This window comes from Sinocyclocheilus grahami, unplaced genomic scaffold (genome assembly GCF_001515645.1).
Source record: "Sinocyclocheilus grahami isolate Dianchi unplaced genomic scaffold, SAMN03320097.WGS_v1.1 scaffold617.1, whole genome shotgun sequence".
NCBI classification, from domain to species: domain Eukaryota; kingdom Metazoa; phylum Chordata; class Actinopteri; order Cypriniformes; family Cyprinidae; genus Sinocyclocheilus; species Sinocyclocheilus grahami.
This window is the reverse complement of record NW_015505796.1, coordinates 311,000-331,709: the sequence shown is the minus strand read 5'-3', so window position 1 is coordinate 331,709 and position 20,710 is coordinate 311,000. Positions and strand designations below refer to the sequence as shown.

At 36.2% G+C, this 20,710-nt stretch overlaps 1 protein-coding gene across 1 annotated transcript in view; it reads right to left on the bottom strand.

Moving 5' to 3' along the window:
• Nucleotides 1-20,710, bottom strand: part of hs2st1b (heparan sulfate 2-O-sulfotransferase 1b) — a 90,759-nt gene that overhangs the window by 6,008 nt on the left and 64,041 nt on the right. The window contains exon 2 of the mRNA XM_016241266.1: nucleotides 693-955. Coding sequence (XP_016096752.1) covers nucleotides 693-955 — 263 coding nt within the window. The remainder of the gene's footprint in view (nucleotides 1-692; nucleotides 956-20,710) is intronic.

Here is a 20,710-nt window from a genome sequence, read left to right as displayed (position 1 = left end):
GATGGCTGACAGACATCACAATGTTAAGCTGACATCGTGATTCCTTCCCCCCCACCCCCTCTCCCGCAATCCGCCACATCCCAGTTCCGTGTTCAGAAAGGAAATGAAGTGTACTACGGAAACCCTAAAGGGAATAAATAGCCTACGAGATGGGAGGATAAAAAAATATTTCAATACTTTTTCTCGCAATTATATCGTTGGGTAAGTATAGGCGACTGTATATAAATTGCGGGCATCAGGGAGCCGCTATTGAAACCGCTTTCGTTTGCGTGCTCTCATTTTACTTCCACTTTCGAGATTCGCGATCACAAGGACTCTATACTATGGAGCGGCAGTAGTTACCACACATTTGACAAGATTAGATGTTTGTCATTGGTGCTCAGGATCTGCAAATCATTCGCCATCGTCCTATCAGACATTTCTCCTTACTCTGTGCAGGTGGTAAGTGAACTTTCATGTACTGTAATGCAACAGGCTACCACTAGCATGCGGCTAACCTTTTAGTGGCTCCGTATAAGGTGTTATTTGTTTCACACTTCGGGCACACCCCTAACCCCGCCCCCCCCAACCCCCGATGTCATCGTCCATCACGATGTTTCACTGTAGACATCGTCCGATGCCAATTTGGTAGACATCGCCCAACCCAAGCGGAAAAGTGCCATAAGCTGAATGTAATGTAATGGACATGTTACCTGATCCTGCAGGGACATGACCGGATTATTCTTGGTGGTGTTGATGTGGAGAACATGGAAACGGTTCTTTCCGCACAGGTCATATGCAATGTTGGTGAAGGAGGTGCTGGCAGTCTTGGGCACACGGTTATAGATGATGATCAGATCCTCAATCTCAGGCAATGCAGGAGAGTTCCGCAAGCCGTCCCGTGTCCGTCTCTGCAAGCCGTCCCGTGTCTGTCTCTGCTCCACCTCTCGCACCTCGTGTCTGGCCATGGTGCGCTCTGCAGGAGAGAGAAGATGATCATATTTACATCTACAAACATGCATTTATCTTTATTTAATTTTTTATTTGCAAAAACCCTAAAATTATATAAATTCTATTGTACACTTAAATACTTCTGTAGAATTTCTACAGATTTAAAGGGACAGTTCACCCAAAAATTGTCATCATCTACTCACTCTCATGTCTTTCCAAACCTGTATGGCTTAATTTCTTCTGTGGTACTTGTGGAACAGTGGTACTTCTTGTGGTACTATGTTGGTGACCAAGCATTTTTCCTTTCCCATTGACTTCCTATTCACTGAATGGTTACCAACATTCTTCAAAATATCTTCTTTTACGTACGTTCCACAGAAGACTGATGACAGAATTTTCATTTTGGGTGGACTAATCCCTTCAAATACTGTTTACTAGGGGTGTGACGAGATCTCGCGAGATCCGATGTGCGACCAGTCAGATCTCGCGAGAACGTGATGATATCCTCGCGCAGACCTTTTAGATATATTTGCATTACACTGGCTCGTTCACAAGTGGTGGTATGTAAGATATTTTGTCCACATCAGGCAAGTGGCCGCATGATAAGCGGGAAAATTACACAGTGTAGTCTTTATCCAGTCATAAAAAGTTCAAGTTTTCCTTTCTCTTTGGAGTGTTACAAGCTGTTCGTGAATAGATAAGATCCCTGAAGTTGCAAAGACTAAAGTCTCAAAACCAAAGAGATATTCTTTATCAAATTTAAAACTCTGCCACACCCCCCTAAAACGGCTCGTTCTAACATGCCCCCACATATCTGGGTCACTATGTGAGAATATTTGCATAATGCACCCAAATGTGCATGCAAAGAAAGGCATCAAATCACGATATGGACTAGTATCTGTAAATATTAAGCCGCAAAAGTCGATTTAAATATGAATCCTGCATGTTCTGCGTGTCACTGTTAATGAATGGCGCAGACGCGCGGTTTCATTTACTACACACATACTGAAGCACGCCTGAAATTCGCAGTGATTTCAGCGTCTGGCGTCTCACTAAATGAGGACGTAAACCCATGAACAACATCTACAGAACTGCTCTGAGAGTCACTTCATGAGCATTTTAGCGTTTGATTTGAGAAAAACTAGCGTCATATCTCATACACAGAACTGTAAAGGTATTCACGGCAACCCGTCAAAATAAAAGTCCAGTATGATTTGAAGACATCGTGCCTATAACTATTTTTCAGTAGAATGTACACCTATACTACCACTACTACTAAAATGAAACAAACATTATTTTTTTAAGGAATAATCACACAAAACATTTCTTCCATGTTTTAATTTTAATAGTAAATCCCCTTTGTTTGCCAAAAAAATCTTGTTTGTATAATAATTTCAATAATTACAAAAAAAAAGAAAATTTTTCCCTATATATTTCATCATTGAGGATTTCTTTAAAAAAGTCAAAAAATCTCGTCTCGTCTTGTTCTCGTGAACCCAGTCTCATGTCTTGTCTCATCTTTTGGGATAAGTGCCTCGTCACACCCCTACTGTTTACCTAAAGTGACCTAGTGTATATGCACACAGATCTTGAATATGTCATGGTAGACAAAGCCAAAACATGGTTTGGGTCATCCTTGTGCACATTTTTTGGGGTGGGGGAGGGTTGGGGTGGAAAGTATCTGAAACATCTAATTATGCCATGTTATGCCTGATATTTAGAAATAAATTGAGTTCATCTGACCTTAGATTGTAATAAATATGCCATTAGAGCTGCAGAATGTATTTTCTATTTTAAAATACTCCTATAATCATGATGATCAAAGTTTAATTGCAGGGAGAACTGTAGATTATGCAAATCCATCCATCTGCAAATTTAATGCAAGTAGCTGGTGGGAAATGTAGCTGTAAAGTTTAAGTATTTTTCAGAGAGAGAGACTACAACCAATAAATCTGGGGCAGCTAAAGATCTGTTAAGGTTCCCAACAGTCCCTTCAGCCACCTGTTGACTTAGGCGACAGAAAACAGCAGCAGGATGAAAAGGCCTGAATAATGGAGTGAGAGGAGAAAACAAAGCAAGCCGTTTCAGTAGCAGTGTGTGTTCTGCTTTATGTACACACACCCTCACAATCAACACAATAACTTCATGCCAGTAGTAAGATGTCAAGAGAATTGTGCAACATAAAATCCCTCAGCTTTCAGTTTCAATGTACTGGCATGACAAATAATTGTTCATTTATATTGCTATATTACCAAAGAATTTGCAGCTCAGCTGCTTAAAATGGTGCAAAGAAAGTGTAATGGAACATACACAAGTAGAGAAAAATATCAAAAAGACAAAACATGTAGTATACATATAGTAATAATAGTATAAATGTAGTAATTACCCTGCATTTTGAATAATATCAGAAAAAATTGCAACTGAGAACCACTGAGAGAACCACTTGTCTACAAGAGAGAATGGCTTAAAAATTCCACTTTTGAGCTGGTATGCATTTATTCTTATTTCATAGGTTTTTAGTTACATTCTGGAAGCTGCAGAAATTGACGGTGGAGACAATAAGGGACTATACAAGATAATCACAGAGACACTTACAGTTCAAATCACTGTAAGATGAAGGGTTTACAATTTTTTTAATCTAAAACCTAGAATATAGTATTCGTTTCACAGCCCCCCCCCCCCCACACAAAATAATAATAATAAAAAAACATAATTAAATAGAAATCATTTTCAATTAACTGTAATTTCCATATCAGTGTATACCTAAGTATAATTGAAGCATATTTTCTTTACACATATTCATAACTGGAAGTTTTTCACAAAAATGTATTCATATTCATTTCAAATTAAATATTTACAGTTTTGTATTTATACTTTTATGTTTGGCAGCTGTTTCCATTCTTCAAAATCTGCCATGAAAGGGAAGCACATTGCACCTGAAGCTCAATGTGTGCCTTGAGTGAAGAATAGTGGGTCACCAATCAGATACAATGTGAATCATTTTCGGTGTCTTTAAAGTGCTTTTAAAAGACACCAGTGTCTCATAAGGGACCAACACTCAACAAAACAAGATTTCCCTTGCGGTTCATGTGGAGCCAAGAGAGTTCAGGATGAAAACACCAAACGGTATACAGACAACATCCTCTATACACAACAATAAAGCCAATAACTTGTTATCTCTTTACAATGCCATTTCCCATTTTAATAAATGCATACCACATTATTACCATCTGATGCATCACTGTACAGTGTCAGTTATACCACAGTACTTTTTTAGTATGAAAGGAGAACAAAAAAGGAAATAAAACTGGATATTGTGCATTTGCAATTTTACACAATGATAAACAATAAACTTTCATTACATAAAGCCACTTCAATTTGACTTAAATAGGATAATCTCTCCTGAAGTGTAAACAAACTAAATAACAGTGGAATTGTACGCTCTGTGCACTAATAATGGAATTGCAGTGATCCCGAAAACAAAAGACAAGCTAAAAAATAATGAAATGTCTCCCAAGTCATCACGCTGTATCATATGCTCATTTTCCACACAGCAATTACACAAAACTCAGTTTGCTAATAGACTCAGTCTTCAACAGAGCACGCCTACCAGTGTATAAAATAAGCCACTTAAAATATTGATAAAGTCTTAACAAGCTTCCATGCATCAGCTGTGCTGCTCTAAAGCATCCTCCACCGCAGAGGACCCTAACCACACTCAGCCTGACATCTCATCTACATCCCATCTACTCAGTCTGACATCCCATCTAACTAGGACACTATCCCAAATCAACATAGCTGTCTACACTGTGATTGACAAAACTAGAATGCTCCCCTAACACGTATCCTCACCAGCAACAACACTACATTTTGTTGGACGCTTGTTTGGTTTTTTATTTCTGAGAATCATACCACAGCCCTGACCACATTGAAAGCAGCCTAAAAATGTTAAAGGGGTCATATGATGCGATTTCAAGTTTTCCTTTCTCTTTGGAGTGTTACAAGCTCTTGGTGCATAAAGAAGATCTGTAAAGTTGCAAAGACTAAAGTCTCAAATCCAAAGAGATATTCTTTATACAAGTTAAGAGTCAACCACGCCTACCTAAAACGGCTCGTTCTAACACGCCCCCACATGTCTACGTCACTATGTGGAGATATTAGCATAATGCCGCCCAAATGTGCACGCAAAGAAAGAAGCCGTGGTTTCAGGAACAACAGTAGTGTTGATGCAGCCATGTCAGGGAGACGCTGTGTGTTTCAGTGCAAAAGCAAAAGCACTTTATTTGGCCTTCCGGAAGATACAATTAGGAATCATTGGTTAAGATTTATTTACAACAGAACAGCACAGCCCAGATGTTCGAATTCATGCAACGCATTTTATGGACGACAGTTTTTTGAACCTAGAATAGTTCAAAGACAAGGCTGCCTGTGCACAAAGGCTATTTCTAAAAAAAAAAAAGGGTAAATTCCGACTTTGCTATGACAATCTGGCGCTTCCCCTAATTTGCTGATTACTAATAGTTAGTAAGGTAGTTGTTAAGTTTAGGTATGGGGTGGATTAAGGGATCTAAAATACGGTCATGCAGAATAAGGCATGCTAATAAGCAACAAATGAATAGCTAAAATTTGATCCTTAAAGTAAAGTGTTACCGATTTTTTTTAAAGAAATGAATACTATTATTTAGCAAGAATACATGAATTTGATTAAAAATGACATTAAATAATTAAATATAATTTTACAAAAGATTTCCATGTTATATGCTGTTCTTTTGAACTTTCTATTCATCAAAGACTCATGGAAAACAAAAGAAAGGGACGTAAAGTACCATGTGACACTGAAGACTGCAGTAAAGGCAGCTGAATATTCAGCTTTACCATCACAGGAATTTATTAAATTTTTTTAAGTTATCTATAATAGAAAAAAAGTTATTTTAGAGTATTCATTTCACAATATTATTGTTTACAATGTTAACTGTTTAAAATAATATATACATGTATATTAAACATTAAACGTGAACAAAAAGTATCTGATTGTGGAAGTTTGGATATACTACGACCAATCCACAAGTACCACAAAAAAACCAAAAAAACATTTGGATGCCACGTCATAACGGAAGAGATAAAAAATACATAAATGTGCTTTACAATGTGCAGTGCATTGTGGGTGAGAGAAAACACTTTCCCATACACTTTTGTTATATACATATAAATACTACACTATAAATTGGTGACTTCTACGAAAAGAACATGCATATAATTTTCCATGAAAAATAAACAATATCTAAAAAAAAGTTACAATATTTGAAGGTTTCCCTATTACAGTGCAATTATACAATTAAGTACTGATTAATATTAATTAACAGCATGTTTTGTAATATTACTAGGTTGTCCTCGACCGTGGCAACTGTCTGCTGCAACAAAATAGTTTATAATGATTATAAAATTATATATAAGAAGAAACTAGAAATGGTTAATTTTGTCATGCCATTTCAATCTCAGCATAGAGTGCAGCCATACAGCAGTAAAAAAAAAGGCATCATAGATTAAAAAGTTGGGAGTGTAATAGGTAAGAAGTGATGAAGCCTGAAACCTGAGCTGTGGTGTTTGTCCTCTGCTGACACTAACAGAAGGCTGAAACTGCTCTTAATGGAGAGCGATGGAGATGGCTCAGTTGTATCATTGCACATAACGTCCATTACAGCTCCACAGCCTTCCAACTCCCTCCAGCTTCTTTACATAATCACAACAAGAATGCATTTCTCACACTCATGCATCTTAGTTTTCATCTATCTGAAACTCGGCTCTTCTTCCCAGAACAGCAAAAAGGGAGAGGCCAGCAGGCACAGTTGCACTGCTCATCTTAATTAGTAAAACAACCTGCTCTTTCCTGACACGCAAACGACTTTCCAGGTGATTAAGCCTTTGATGATGTTAAGAGGATGATGCATAATTACAAGTGAAGCTGTTTTTGCTTTTGTAATGAAAGCAAGGTCTGATGGGAGCTCATTAACATCTACGCGCATATCTTATTCTCTCTGGTTTCTGTTCTGCACAGTAGAGGGCAGCATCAAGCTGCCAGGTAGCCAAATTGGCTGGGGCTTTGAGAGGGGTTTCCCTCATGGGCAGGCTCAGCAGGTTTCCTGGAGGCGTTTCATCCACAAATTAATGCTACACAGAACTGATCGACCATCAGAATTGATCAACTGCTGTCCTCATCTCCATATCAGTAAATCATTTGATGGGAAGACAGAAACAAACAAGACTTTTTGTATAAAATTAGGTTCTACTGATCATGTTATTAGTGTAAATTATTAATGTAAACCATAGCTAGTGTAGCTTACATCTCCTTAGCATAGTGTGTGTTCATGCAGGATTTTAGGAGGTAGTGTGACCTAATATTTAAAGATCTAGACAAGAAGCAAGGGTTGTAGGGTTCCAACCCTGCAAGCTTTAAGATACATGAACAATCATAATGTGCTTTTGTGTAAAATTTAAAAGGATAGTTCACACAAAAAATACAATTCTGGCATCATTTACTCACCCTCATGCTGTTCCATACCTATGCAATTCTTTTTTTCTTTAGGCGTTTTGAATACAATAACTGTATAAAATATAAATATATCAATGTAAATATATTTTTATATTAAATATATATTTGAAATTATATATATATTTCTGAAGAAAAATAGGCCTAACACATCACTCACTCTCAGGTTGTTACAAAACCTATAGGATTTTTTTTTTCCATAGAACACAAAATTACAACTTTAGAAAAATGTTCAGGCTGCTCTTTTTCATATAAGCTTCATATCATTTTCTCTGCCAAAGTTTAAATATGCAGATATGCTAAACATATATGGCAAGTCTTACAGTAAATAAATGACATGATTTTGGTGTAGTTCCACACAAAGGAATTGTATGGCTTGAGGATACCCTTGTGAAAAAAAGTATACTTTATTGTTTTTGTAATATATTACCTGTTTTAATAGTACATTGCAAATATACTAACAAAAAATTTACTCTCTTTAAATATATAAAAAGTATATTAGCATCATGCTTTTGTCTATTTTTACAATACAACTTTTAACACACTTTAAAACAATTGTAATTTAGTATATTTTCTAAAAATATATTTTACAAAAATATACTTGAATTGAAAGTTCTGTTTATTTTTTATAAGTATATTTATTTGCACTTTACTTATATATATTTTATGAATATTTTTTAACTGTGTGCTGAAAATGAACATTGTAACAATGCATTGAAAGTATACTTTCAAAGTACATTATTAAATAATCCGAAGTTGTAATATATTTTAAGTCACATTTTTGAGTAATTTTTAAGTTTACTTCTTCATGCTTGGAATTCACTTCATTACTTGGACATACATTGTTTTCAGAAAGTAATAACACAAATAAATACATTATAAAGTGTACAGTCAAGTAAACACTGTCTATATTGCATGGGCAAAAACTGAAGTTCACTCACTCTGCATTGATATTATTATATTATATTGCATTATTATAACATATCATTATACATTTTATGGAGAAATAAAGCTGAAAAACAAAAATTGGCATTGATATCTGTATAAAACTGCAGAAGTAGTTCCCCAGGAATCAGTTTTTAGTCTCTTTCAATATTGTTTGGAAGTGGAATGACATACAGTTTTTGTCTTTAGACCTAATAATTACACATTTACACGAGTGATTGAGGATGGACAGCAAATACATTATGAGACACTATATAAATGTTGAGGATATATTTAGCTGAACATCTGTAAAAAAAAATTCCTCAACGCACGGCCTTTAGCTAAAACAATCTGTTTGTGGTGGATGCAGAAGATGCCCCATCCTCACACTTGAAAGCCACCAGAGTCATAATTTCACAGAATGTTCCATCACTTAACTGTACAACAGAATTGATCCTCTTTTAAAGAGTTGTGTTATTACAGGAATGATAAAGAACACTGCTCACTGAGGAATTAAAATGTAATGCTGTTCACTTTATTTAAACAATTCCTTTTGATTTAACACCATTATATCAGGTTTCCCATTCAAACACGACTGCATCATGTTGAACAGACTTGAAACAACTTTTTTCTTTTAAATAATGTTTTTGGAGAAAATATGTTTGTATAGAGTATAGGGCTATAGGTTATTATAAATAATTAAAAGCTTATCAAATAAATACATAAACAATAGTAAATATACTTACTATTTATATATTTATATTTATACTAATATTTACTATATTTCACTGGGGGGGGAAATTATTCATTGAATTTACTACTTTTTTTTAAGGTAAGTGGTTGCAAACAATTTATTTTAGCTACATTTAAATAAACAAATTGTATTTGCTTATCGCATATATATTGTCAAATTTACATTTTTTTTATTTAAATGTAGCTAAAATAAATTGTTTGCAACCACTTACCTTAAAAAAAAGTAGTAAATTCAATGAATAATTTCATAACTGTACATACCGTCAGAATAGTCCATCTGCCATCAGTGGTTCAACCGTAACGTTATGAAGCAACGAGAATTCTTTTTGTACGCGAAGAAAACAAAAATAACGACTTTATTCAACAATTCGTCTCCTCTATGTCTCTCCGCATCACCATAGCGCCATTTTGGAGAATATGAGCTGAACGCAGGCAGCGTACGCTCTTCTGTGTCAGCTGCGACACAAGGATACGCTGTTTTCTTTCAAATCACAGTGTAAATACTCTTCGCGTACAAAAAGTATTCTCGTCGCTTCATAATGTTACGGTTGAACCACTGATGGCAGATGGACTATTCTGACGGTGCTTTTCCTACTTTTCTGGACCTTGACAGTGTAATTTACTTGGCAGTCAATGGGACAGTCACAAGCCTCCCGGTTTTCATCAAAAATATCTTAAATTGTGTTCCGAAGACGAACGAAGCTTTTACGGGTTTGGAACGACATGGTGATTAATGACAAAATTTTCATTTTGGGGTGGAGTATCCCTTAAAGTAGTATGGGTTTAATACAGGAGATTTACAGTCTGATGTAGTAAAAAGAAAAAGTTGTATGAACATGCCCTCTGACCTTACCTCTTTTACTTTGAGATATGCTGTTCTTGTGGAGTTTCCACACACAAGTACATCTGATGTGTGAGCGGCCATCAGGCGCAATTGTAACAAAGAGCAATTCTTTATAGAATTGCAATATTTTTTGGACATGTATAATTTAAAATTGTTATGTATTATGTTGTATTGTTTTTGATTTGTTTTATAGTATGTATTTTACGTTCGGAATAAAGTCTAAAAAAATCTGCAAAAAAGTGAAGTTTGTGTGTTGCTGCTGTTACAAAATGTTTTTATTTTTTAATGTTTGTTTCTTTCAGCGTTCTTTTTATTTAAAAACATGGTTGGTGCATTTTATGTTTTGCAATGCTAAAACCATTTAAGGTTTAAATAAACACTGTTTGAATTGTTAATAACGTGTCTCTGTCTGTCATTGAAGTTATGTATTTATTGTAATGACCTTAAAAAGTGGATTCAGCATTGGGGAAAATTAGCATATTTTTACTAAAAAAGAATACATTTATAGTATATTGCTTGTGTGTTTCAAAGACACTCATAATTAATTTGTAATATACTCGTAATACAAAAAAACTTACACTTTAATATCACTAATCACGCATGTAAATAGGCATATACTTAGCGTGTACTAAGTATACTTGAAGTTGTTCCAATTTAGTATAGAAAAGTACACTAAATACACAAAGTTATACTTTAGTATAATTTAATTACAACTAAAATACATTTAGTACAAAAATAGTCCAAAATAGCACACTTCAAGTTAACTAATCATTAACACACTTAAAGTATACTGACAATTAGTCTGGCTGCAAGTATACTTAGTATACATTTTTTTCACTAGGGTAGTTGGAATATAGTATTCAAAATTTCCCCTATAGTAGTCAAAGAAAAGACTTAATAGGTGGTGCATAAGTTATAACAATTTTCTTTTATAGAATTTTTATGAACAGATGAGCATTGATCGGACTAAAATCGAAACAGTTTGAAGGGCTTTACGGTAACTTTATTTACAAGTTCATATCCAGCAGGTGGCGCTTATCTGGAATGAACTGGAAGTCAGAGATTCAATGTTGTGTGGGTATTCTGTATGTACACCTAAAGGCTTTGAAATACATCAGATGCATGTTACAGCATCTAATCTTTAAGGAATTAACAAATGTTACATGTTAAGAAAGGGGTCAGAGCGGTCATGCTCGGTGGAGGACAGGAAGAGAGATATGTCAGCTTAATATTTGGATATCTACCCTTTCTCCAATACCTGTATGCCCTTTCCCTCAAATAATGGCTGAAGTTCCTTTCCATCCCTCCACCAGCTGTGCCTTATTCTGTACCTTTATTTATTATCCTAATCCAGTGCCTTTCCTCTGAAGAAAAAACTCTAGAGAAGTCATAAGCTAGTTAAATAGTGTAGTTGAAAAGGTGCCACTATCAAAGATTAGCCGCTGGAATTCAAGCCTTTGTTGTTGCTCTCATGAGGCAGTACCGAACTGCAGCGCTGAAGTTCACCTCAGTACCACAAGCAGCAGGAAGAGCACTCTTGTGTGCTTGGAATAAGAGGTATGTGATCAGCAGAGCAGATCTCTCATCTCTGAGCGATGACAGCAGTCTTTAAATGTGTATAAGCACGCCTGCACATGTGAGGATAGTCTCTCTGACACTCATGAACTCTCTCTGAAGCTCATTCAAACTTGACAAAAGACAGTTTCCTGCATGAAACTGGAAAACAAACCTATATTAAATTACTTTACTGTGACTAAATCAGCTCTTTTCAGATCGACCTAACATACAGTCGGAAAATATGGAGGATTACTGTAGGAGTGTGACTTAAAGGTGTAGTATATATGTAATATTGACAGCTAGCGGATTAAATAGGCACTACAGTCCAAATTTAAAATATTGGAGAGAGTTGTTTCTCCCACTCCTCCCTCCTCAGACTCGAAGCTTACATGGGATTGGAACGAGCACAACTGACAATGGAGAGCGACGAGCCTTACACTAAGTTGATTAGTTGATTTATCTGCATTTTAATATGCCTCTGCTCATAGAGCTTTTTAGACAGATGCTGAAGCTTTTTAGCTCGGGTAGAATCTGCGATCTCTGACCCAGTTCATCTGCTGGATTCCATGGCTGCAGTTCACCGTGTTTTCTGCCAAGTGGCAACCCAGGGTGTCAGAATACTATTGGGTTAATTTGCTGTGGGCGGAATCACACAGACCAAAACAAAATCAGACATTCCGACACAGAATGCACATTTCAAAGTAAAATAACCGGCTGTAGCACTGTTTTTTGGACACTGTTCAAATGTTTCCAAAATTTCGACAAACATATTATGGTATTTTTATGCTTTAGTAAAGTCAAAAAAATTACATACAGCACCTTTTAAAATAAAATAAAGGAATCAATTTATTATCATAACCCTCATAACGCACTTGGGTCCATTTTAACCAAGAAGAGAACCATAAAAATGTTAAACTTAAAACAAAAACTTTGTAACATTTAAACATTAAAACTGTTTCAACACCCTCAAAACAATTTAAGGCTTCTTTATAATTATTTTTGAAGAGATATAATCATTTAAAACAATGTTACACGTTTCGTGCTCGAGTGATTTTAGAGCCAGGTATGTATGGAGAACCATTAGGTGTCAAAAATACTTTTTGTAAAATTATCTATTAAGTGATATCAGCGTTAAACAAACAAACAAACAAACAAACAAACAAATCTATATATTTTTAGTAAAATATATTTTAGCCTTTCCCCTATCTCACACTCTTTTGGTACTGAATTTTGTTGATAAACACAATTTTGACGAACCACTGCAGCATGAAAAACTGATTTTTTTCATCTGAAAGTGAAAGTTTATGTAAGTAAAATGATTTGATACAAATTTCATACAATGATGTACTAAAAATAAATCCCCATCAATACTGAAAAATAAATGATCATTTAATGATTTAAACGTAACAAAGATTTAAACGATAGTTGAACGTAACAAAAAATAAAATTAAGTTTGCCTATGTGCAAAATTGTTTTTTTTAAAACTCGACAGGCAAACTGATTGAAAACAAAACAGCAATTAGTAATTGAAAATTATGTAAATGTTGCATTTAAAATCAATATATGGTTACATAAAAAAATACTAATCATGAAACACATTTTAAATTCTACATATTTGTCAATTTGAAACAGGATATATACAGGAATCGTGGAGTTAAATTTAATACCTTTCAAGACCTTTTTTAAGACTCTTTCCATACATTTTAAGACCTCATCGCCAGTCCAAGTTTTAACCGGTTACATCGGCAACACTTTTACCTACATTTATTAAATTATTATATATTGATTGTAAGATAGCACAACTAAACAGACTTACTTTGTGATAACTCCTTATCAATACAACATAATTCAGAAGTGGAGAATGAAGCACAAGATAATTAATTGAGTGACTCAAAAATGCAACCCAAGAAACAAGAATTAGACCAATAAACAAAACTGACAAAACTTATTGAGGAGGGAAAATAAAGCTCTCTGAGCTAACGGGGCAATGAGTTCACACAGTATATTCAATAGACGTATTTGTAACATCAACTCTTATAACTGTCTGCAAACCATAGCTCTTTTGTGGAACACTTCTCATGACAAACATGTTTAGCTGTGATTACAGAGTGCTTGATTTGATGCAGACTTGACAGAGTGTCAGTATTGCACCTGATTGTGTCTGAATGATCATGGAAGGTAAAACAATGATCACAAAGTAGCACAATTACCATGTCCCAAATATAAAAATGTAATTTCCATCCCTAAAATACATATTTTACAGTCACTGTTATGCACATTTATCATAAACACAGCTCAAATGCTTCCTACTAGTGTGGCCCAAAACATTTAGCACAGTTTTATTACAGGTAGAATGCAAAACGTTTCAGTACAAGCATTTCAACCAAATGTAATTTATGCAATAATTTAAACCTTTAACCCACTGGGGAAAATCAACCCATGGCAACAGTTTAAAAGCAGCCCAATTTCATGGAAAAAACAACAACAACCATCCAACACGAGCTGCAGAAGTCAGATTTGACTGATCACGGGTCAAAAGTAAGGAGAGATAACTGACAAGATGTTGGAGGATTTGCTCCTCAACAGATCCCGAGCTCATTGACAAATATATTTTATCGTAAGATGTGCTCCCTTTACACAGAGCGATCGCGAAATTGAAAGTGAAAGTGAACTGCAACTGCGAGCGCTCATTCAAAAGGGGTTTAAATACGCCACATATTGATAGCGGCGCCCTGATGCGCGAAAATAATATACAATATTAGAATGTTTGAGGGAGTGCAGACAAAAATCGCGGGAGTGGATGGGAGCATGCGATAATGGTCAGAAAATCAACCAGAGCGGGATCAACAAGCCCCACGCTATCACGCAGCGGCGCAGTCAGTCAGTGAGCGCTGTAACAGATGACGTCAAATCTTGCGGGATTCCATAAATAAACTACACAGAACCCCACTATTCAGACAAATATACATAATGAAAAGATGATACAAAATGTAATACCTTGGAAAATGGCATTTAAGACTTTTTAATACTTATTAAGGGCCTTCATTTTCTCTAAATTGATTTATCAACTTTTAATACTTTTTAAGACCCCGTGGACACCCTGTGAAAAGGAATTTATTTATTTACATTTTTTTTGTAATTTGACCAATTCATGCAGTATATGCAGAAATTTTGCTCCAACCAAAAAATTCTAACAACGCCCCTCAAACAGAAATCATGCTTTGCAAACAGTTTAAAATATACTGTATATTCTCTTGAAACCTCCAATAATTTCAGATTCTTACATGACCCAAAGCTTAATTTTGTACGCAGACCCTGGAAATGAAAGAAAGACTCAGACTATGTGATGCTAGCTTGTATTCTGACACCTGTGGCACAGAAAGTAGGAGGCATAAAATGAATTTTGAACGTGCATTTCTCTGATCGATTGGAAATTGATGAAAAACCTCATAAACATGAAGGGGAGGGTTCGTGAAGTTTGCTACAGAAACTGTACCTGCAACATCTATTGATTTAGCTTGAGTTGAGCAATGAATGATGCAAATACAAACAGGATTCCGGAAACCCTGCAGTGGCGCCCACCAATGTATACTTAGACCTATACAGTACGCTTCCACCGAAAGATGTCACAGCAATCTAACTACCTCAGAACCTGGAGAAACAGAGCATTTTGCAGGAAGTCATCAGAGTCAAACTGAACAAGAAACATATGTCGCAGGTCATACCTTCACAGGCTCATTTTTTCAACCTTTTAACCAACCAAACAACAGGGTGCCAGCTTGTAGTATCTCGGTGGTAATCAAACTGATGTAATTCAAGGCAGGCAGGAGTGTCGACATTATCGGAACATAAAAAAGCTGAGATTAATGGCTGATATATGACGCTAGGAGGGGGCAGATGGGGAGGGGACGGTGAGATGGATTGATCCCAATAACCTCTGCTGATTTAATTAGATACAAGCATATTTATCACCCATCTGTCATAGAGGAGGAGCATGGAGGAAAGGAGCCGGGAGGCAGTACATTATCTCAGCGCACCTGGCTCAGTAAACACCCGTCTGTCTCACGGGACAATATTATTGACAGGTGGCTCACCCTCTCCTTATTAAACTTCCAAATTTATTGTTCAACACTTCACCGTCTCAGCTCTAACACGCAGTCCTGCTTTCTCTTTCTTGCTTTCTTTGTGTTCCCCTACCTCTAACAGCTTTTTAGTGGATGTTGAAAAATATGGACAAACATGCCAATTAGTAGGTTTTTATTTAAGCAGTCAGTATTTTTCAGCTGGCCATAAAAAACAAACAAACAAGAGAATATGTTTGATCTCCAGTTTAAAACAGCTGTCTGCTGTGATTGTCCGGTCATAATGACAAAATCCTCTTAAAAAAATTAAGTTAAAAAGTAAGCTATGAGGACAATAATGCACATGGGGTTTTTGATACTAAAATTTTACATTTTTAGAAATAAATAAAATACATATTTCTGGTTATGGTATTACTTGTTACAGTTAATGATAATAATAATACATGTTGATAAATTATTATAGTAAATAAATACATACGTGCATACATACACACACAAATGGTTATGCATAGTAAAAAATAAATAAAATAAAATATTCCCAAATCCAGGTGTGAAAAACTTGTTGGGTCTTTCCCAAAAAGACTCATGGCTGTATTAGATCAAAAGGGTGCTTCTACTAAATACTGAGCAAAGGGTCTGAATACTTAGGACCATGTGATATTTCAGTTTTTCTTTTTTAATAAATCTGCAAAAATGTCAACAATTCTGTGTTTTTCTGTCAATATGGGGTGCTGTGTGTACATTAATGAGGAAAAACAATTAACTTAAATGATTTTAGCAAATGGCTGCAATATAACAAAGAGTGAAAAATTTAAGGGGGTCTGAATACTTTCCGTACCCACTATATATATATATATATATATATATATATATTGTATGTATGGTTGTATAGTAAACAATAATAACTTCTAAATATTATAAATACATAATATTTCTGGTACCAAGGTACTTTTTCTTTCTGCATGCTGCAAAGTCCTACACTGGATTTGAAAGTTATTATTGGCTCTGCATAGCAAGTTTAATTTTCATCACATTCAGTTAGTGTAATGACCTGAAACCATGGTTTGGCTCAGACAAAAGTCCTTGTCCTCTAAGTTTTGGCCTATAATCTTTAACATGCCGCACTCCCTTTCTCCAGCCCAAGGTGAGCTTTAACTTGTGTTTTCATGGTTCTATCTGTAACTGTAACTGCAGCAGAGCTTGATGGCATCATTTAATCTTAGGGCTCACTGCTAATCAAGATGTGATTGAAAACCATGACAAAATTCTTTAAAATGCCCATTAAACAAGAAATGAGCACTCGCCAATCCCTCACTTTCATTACAGCCCAATGCCTTTACAACGATTCCCTAAGTACAGACGATAAACATTGCAGATGACACCCATAATGACAGCCACTGCCCGCACAGGACACTTTACATCCACGGCAGATGACATAAAGAGAGAAACAAGGCAGTTATCTGAGGGATGAGAGAGTCTGTGAAGGTCAGAGTCAGTTGAGTGGTGTTACACTGACTGGAGACCAGTTCTGACATCATGACAGCTCAGCTTACCTGAAAAAAAAAAAACAAGGTGCCTGTGGACTTTAAACAACCTTTGATTCCTTGTGGCACGAGGGCAAAATGTGGCATATTTTTGGCACTGACTCAGAGCTTTAAAAATATAACTTTGACCTTAAACTTCACACAAGTGCATGGAGCTGCAGTGATCCCAAGACGCGTGTTTGCTAAGGCAATTAGGGTATGTCTTGTACATAGAAAATATCTACTAATTAGTAGTAAATAAAGCATATCGTTGAACAAAATATGTCTAAATATAGTAGTTGATAAAATAAATGTAATTTAAATTTACAAATTCAAAGTACATTTTGCAGTGGAAATCAATTAAACAAATTAAAATTGCAGTTCAGTAAGTGATTCAATTGTTGATTCTGTAACTGCTCTATATTAACCAACAAGTTCTGACATAGTTCAACGATTTGGTGGTTTCCGAAACCATAGTTCCAACTAGTGCTGGGCGGTATACCGGTTCATACCGAATACCGGTGGTTATTTTTGTTATGATATGAATTTTTAAAATACCACAATACTAAAGTATACTTTGATATATTTTAGTGTGTCAACAATCAGAGCGGTTTTTGAAGAGTGCATTTGTGTGTAAATGTGTAAGGGAACCCTGGAGTATGAAATAAGTTGCAATCCAAAACTTGCAAATTGCAATGAAACAGACAAAACAATAGAGAATGTCAAATAGTCCTCAAGTTCCAAGTTCGTTACAGCAAAATTTCGGGGATTTTATTTTTTTTAATTCATGACTGAATGGGACCAAGACATTTACATACCGCATGTAAACATGATTTATAAAAAAAATAAATAAAAAATTGGAAATGGATCTGCTAGCCATTATTATGGCATTCTCATGATTTGGTAAAAAATATAATATAGCAACTCTGAGTGGCACCAAACAGTGACACTTAGTAATGACCCAGAATGAAACACTTGCTGTAGAAATGTGCTAGCAACAACCCAGAACACCTTAGCATTGTGGCAGTGAGCTTTGCATGGACAAGTCAAGCGCACAATTATATATTATAAAATCTAGTCTAAGATTAGGCTTAGTGTACTGTAAGCTTCCATTTAAAACCCTGTTAAAAGAAAAAAAATAGGCAAAGCTTTGTTTGAGGAGTGAGAGGTATAATAAGGTTACATCCTCATTTCATCATTCAGTCAACAGAAGAGGATTTTAAAGAGAAAAAATACATAGCATAGCAAGAAGACCGAAGCCTCAAGACACCAGAAAAAGAAAAAAAACTGAAGCTTTCAGCAAGTGAACTGCTGTTGAACCCATTTCATGTTAATGCAATACTGTTTCATTGTCTTTAAAGACAGCTGTTTATTTATTCAAGATGGAACACTAGAAAAGTTTGACCCACAACTGAACTGAAAAGCCTTTTCATTTCTGAGTGTTCCCCTGATGTTTAGAGCACAAACAAATGGCAGACATCACAAAGCAGAACTCATCCTCAGTGAAATTCTGCTACATTATAATAGGAATTTAAAGCCTCTGTCATTCATTTTGCCTCTGGAAACAGAGTGAAGCAAAGCATAAAACTAAGAGCAGAGAATATTCACATGATGCACGTGAAAGCTAAAGATAAGAGGCTTTATTATGTTGTCTTAACCATACTGCCACCATCCTAACTCAGGTTATTCATGTTTTTCAAAATCACCAACCACTATTAGACACTAACTGCATGTGTATCATGGGTACCACATGTATCTTGTGTAAACTCTATTCACCTATCCACTCAAACTTTTTGAATTTGTGCATGCTGACGTCGTTTGGCTCAGGTGAATTGGCACAGACTTTGCTGAAGCTGGGAAAAGAAGCAGAGAGAGTATGGCGTTATTTTAATGACAAATGTCGAGAGCGCATTATTGTAGCGCGAGAGCACATTAAAGGGGTCATATGATGCTGCTAAAAAGAAAATTATTTGGTGTATTTGGTGTAATGAAATGTGTTTATGCAGTTTAAAGTTTAAAAAACACATTATTTTCCATATACTGTACATTATTGTTTCTCCTCTATGCCCCGCCTTTTTGAAACGCGTCGATTTTTACAAAACTCATCAGTCTGAAAAAGTGAGGTGTGCTCTGATTGGCCAGCTATCCAGTGCGTTGTGATTGACCGAATACCTCAAGCGTGAGACGGAAATGTTACACCCCTCACCATACTGTGATGGCGTGTCCGGCCGGAGCGACGACACAAAAACATTAAAATCCATTACAAACGAGGCATTTGTTGCATCCAGTGGGGACATAATTACTGATTATAATGACTTATACTGTCTTTTTACGCGTTGCATTGCATTGCATCGTGCCGCATAAACATAAAACCCTGTCTGCATTTGTGATCAGAGAAATGAAAAACAACAAGTGCTACTCCACACTGCCCAAAACTCGCGTTTGAATCATCAGTGGCAAATGATAAAAGAAAACGTACTTACGTGAGTCAGAACTGCCGCATTTTAGTCTAACATTACTCTCCCAGGATCAGTAAACAATCCTCCATAAAATGTGCCGGCGATCCACAGCACTAAGTTGATGTATTCCCTCAGCGACCAGCACGGATCAGCTCCAGGCATGACGAAGCGGATATCGTCCTCTTTTGGAAGACCAAACAAAGTAGTTTCGCTTTCACAATGAAACGCACAGCGTCTTCACGACATGGCGGCAGCGGCAACAATACTACAGTGAGAATAAAAGTTACGCCTTCTTTCTTTGCATGAACATTTGGGCGGTGTTATGCAAATCTTCCCGCATAGTGAAGTAGATATGTGGGGGCGTGTTCGAACGAGCCGTTTTAAAAATTTCAAATTTACAGATCTTCTTTATGCACCAAGAGATTGTAACACTCCAAAGAGAAAGGAAAAAATGAAATCGCATCATATGACCCCTTTAATAACATTAATATAATGCACACGGATTTCCTTTGCTCTTGCACAAAACCTGACTTCTCTCTCTCTCGCCCAGAGATAAAACATCTCTCCTCGCACTCAAACTGTCCTGTGCACTCGCAAATCTCTCTGTGCTCATGCGCTAGATACTCATTCTTTTCGCACCTGAATTAAACGTTGTCAAAAGAAAACAGATTTTTTTCACTAAAGGCCTTTCCTTGTTCCCTTTCATGGGAACTTCGAACTGCGTCCTCTAGGGGTCGCTATGGGGAACGCCTCGTCGTGACCCGTGTCTGAAGCATACATTGAAAAAACACCAACTCGTTGGCCGGCGACAGCCATGACGTCACTACCGGTGCGACTTTAGTGTAAATAGGCGCCGGAAGAACACATCATTCTCTTCTTCATCTTCATTGACTGTTTTGTTTGAAGTGTGCATTTCTGTGGTAAGAGCGATCTATTCATCTCATTATGGCGAGCACTAGCAAAGCGTTTAAGAATGTGTGCATCAGTGTTGACGTCGTTTGACATCTGATGACACACACGATCTATGCGTTATTTGTTTGGGCAAAGAGCACGCACGCGATGCCTCCGAGGGGGCAATCGGCGTGCACTGC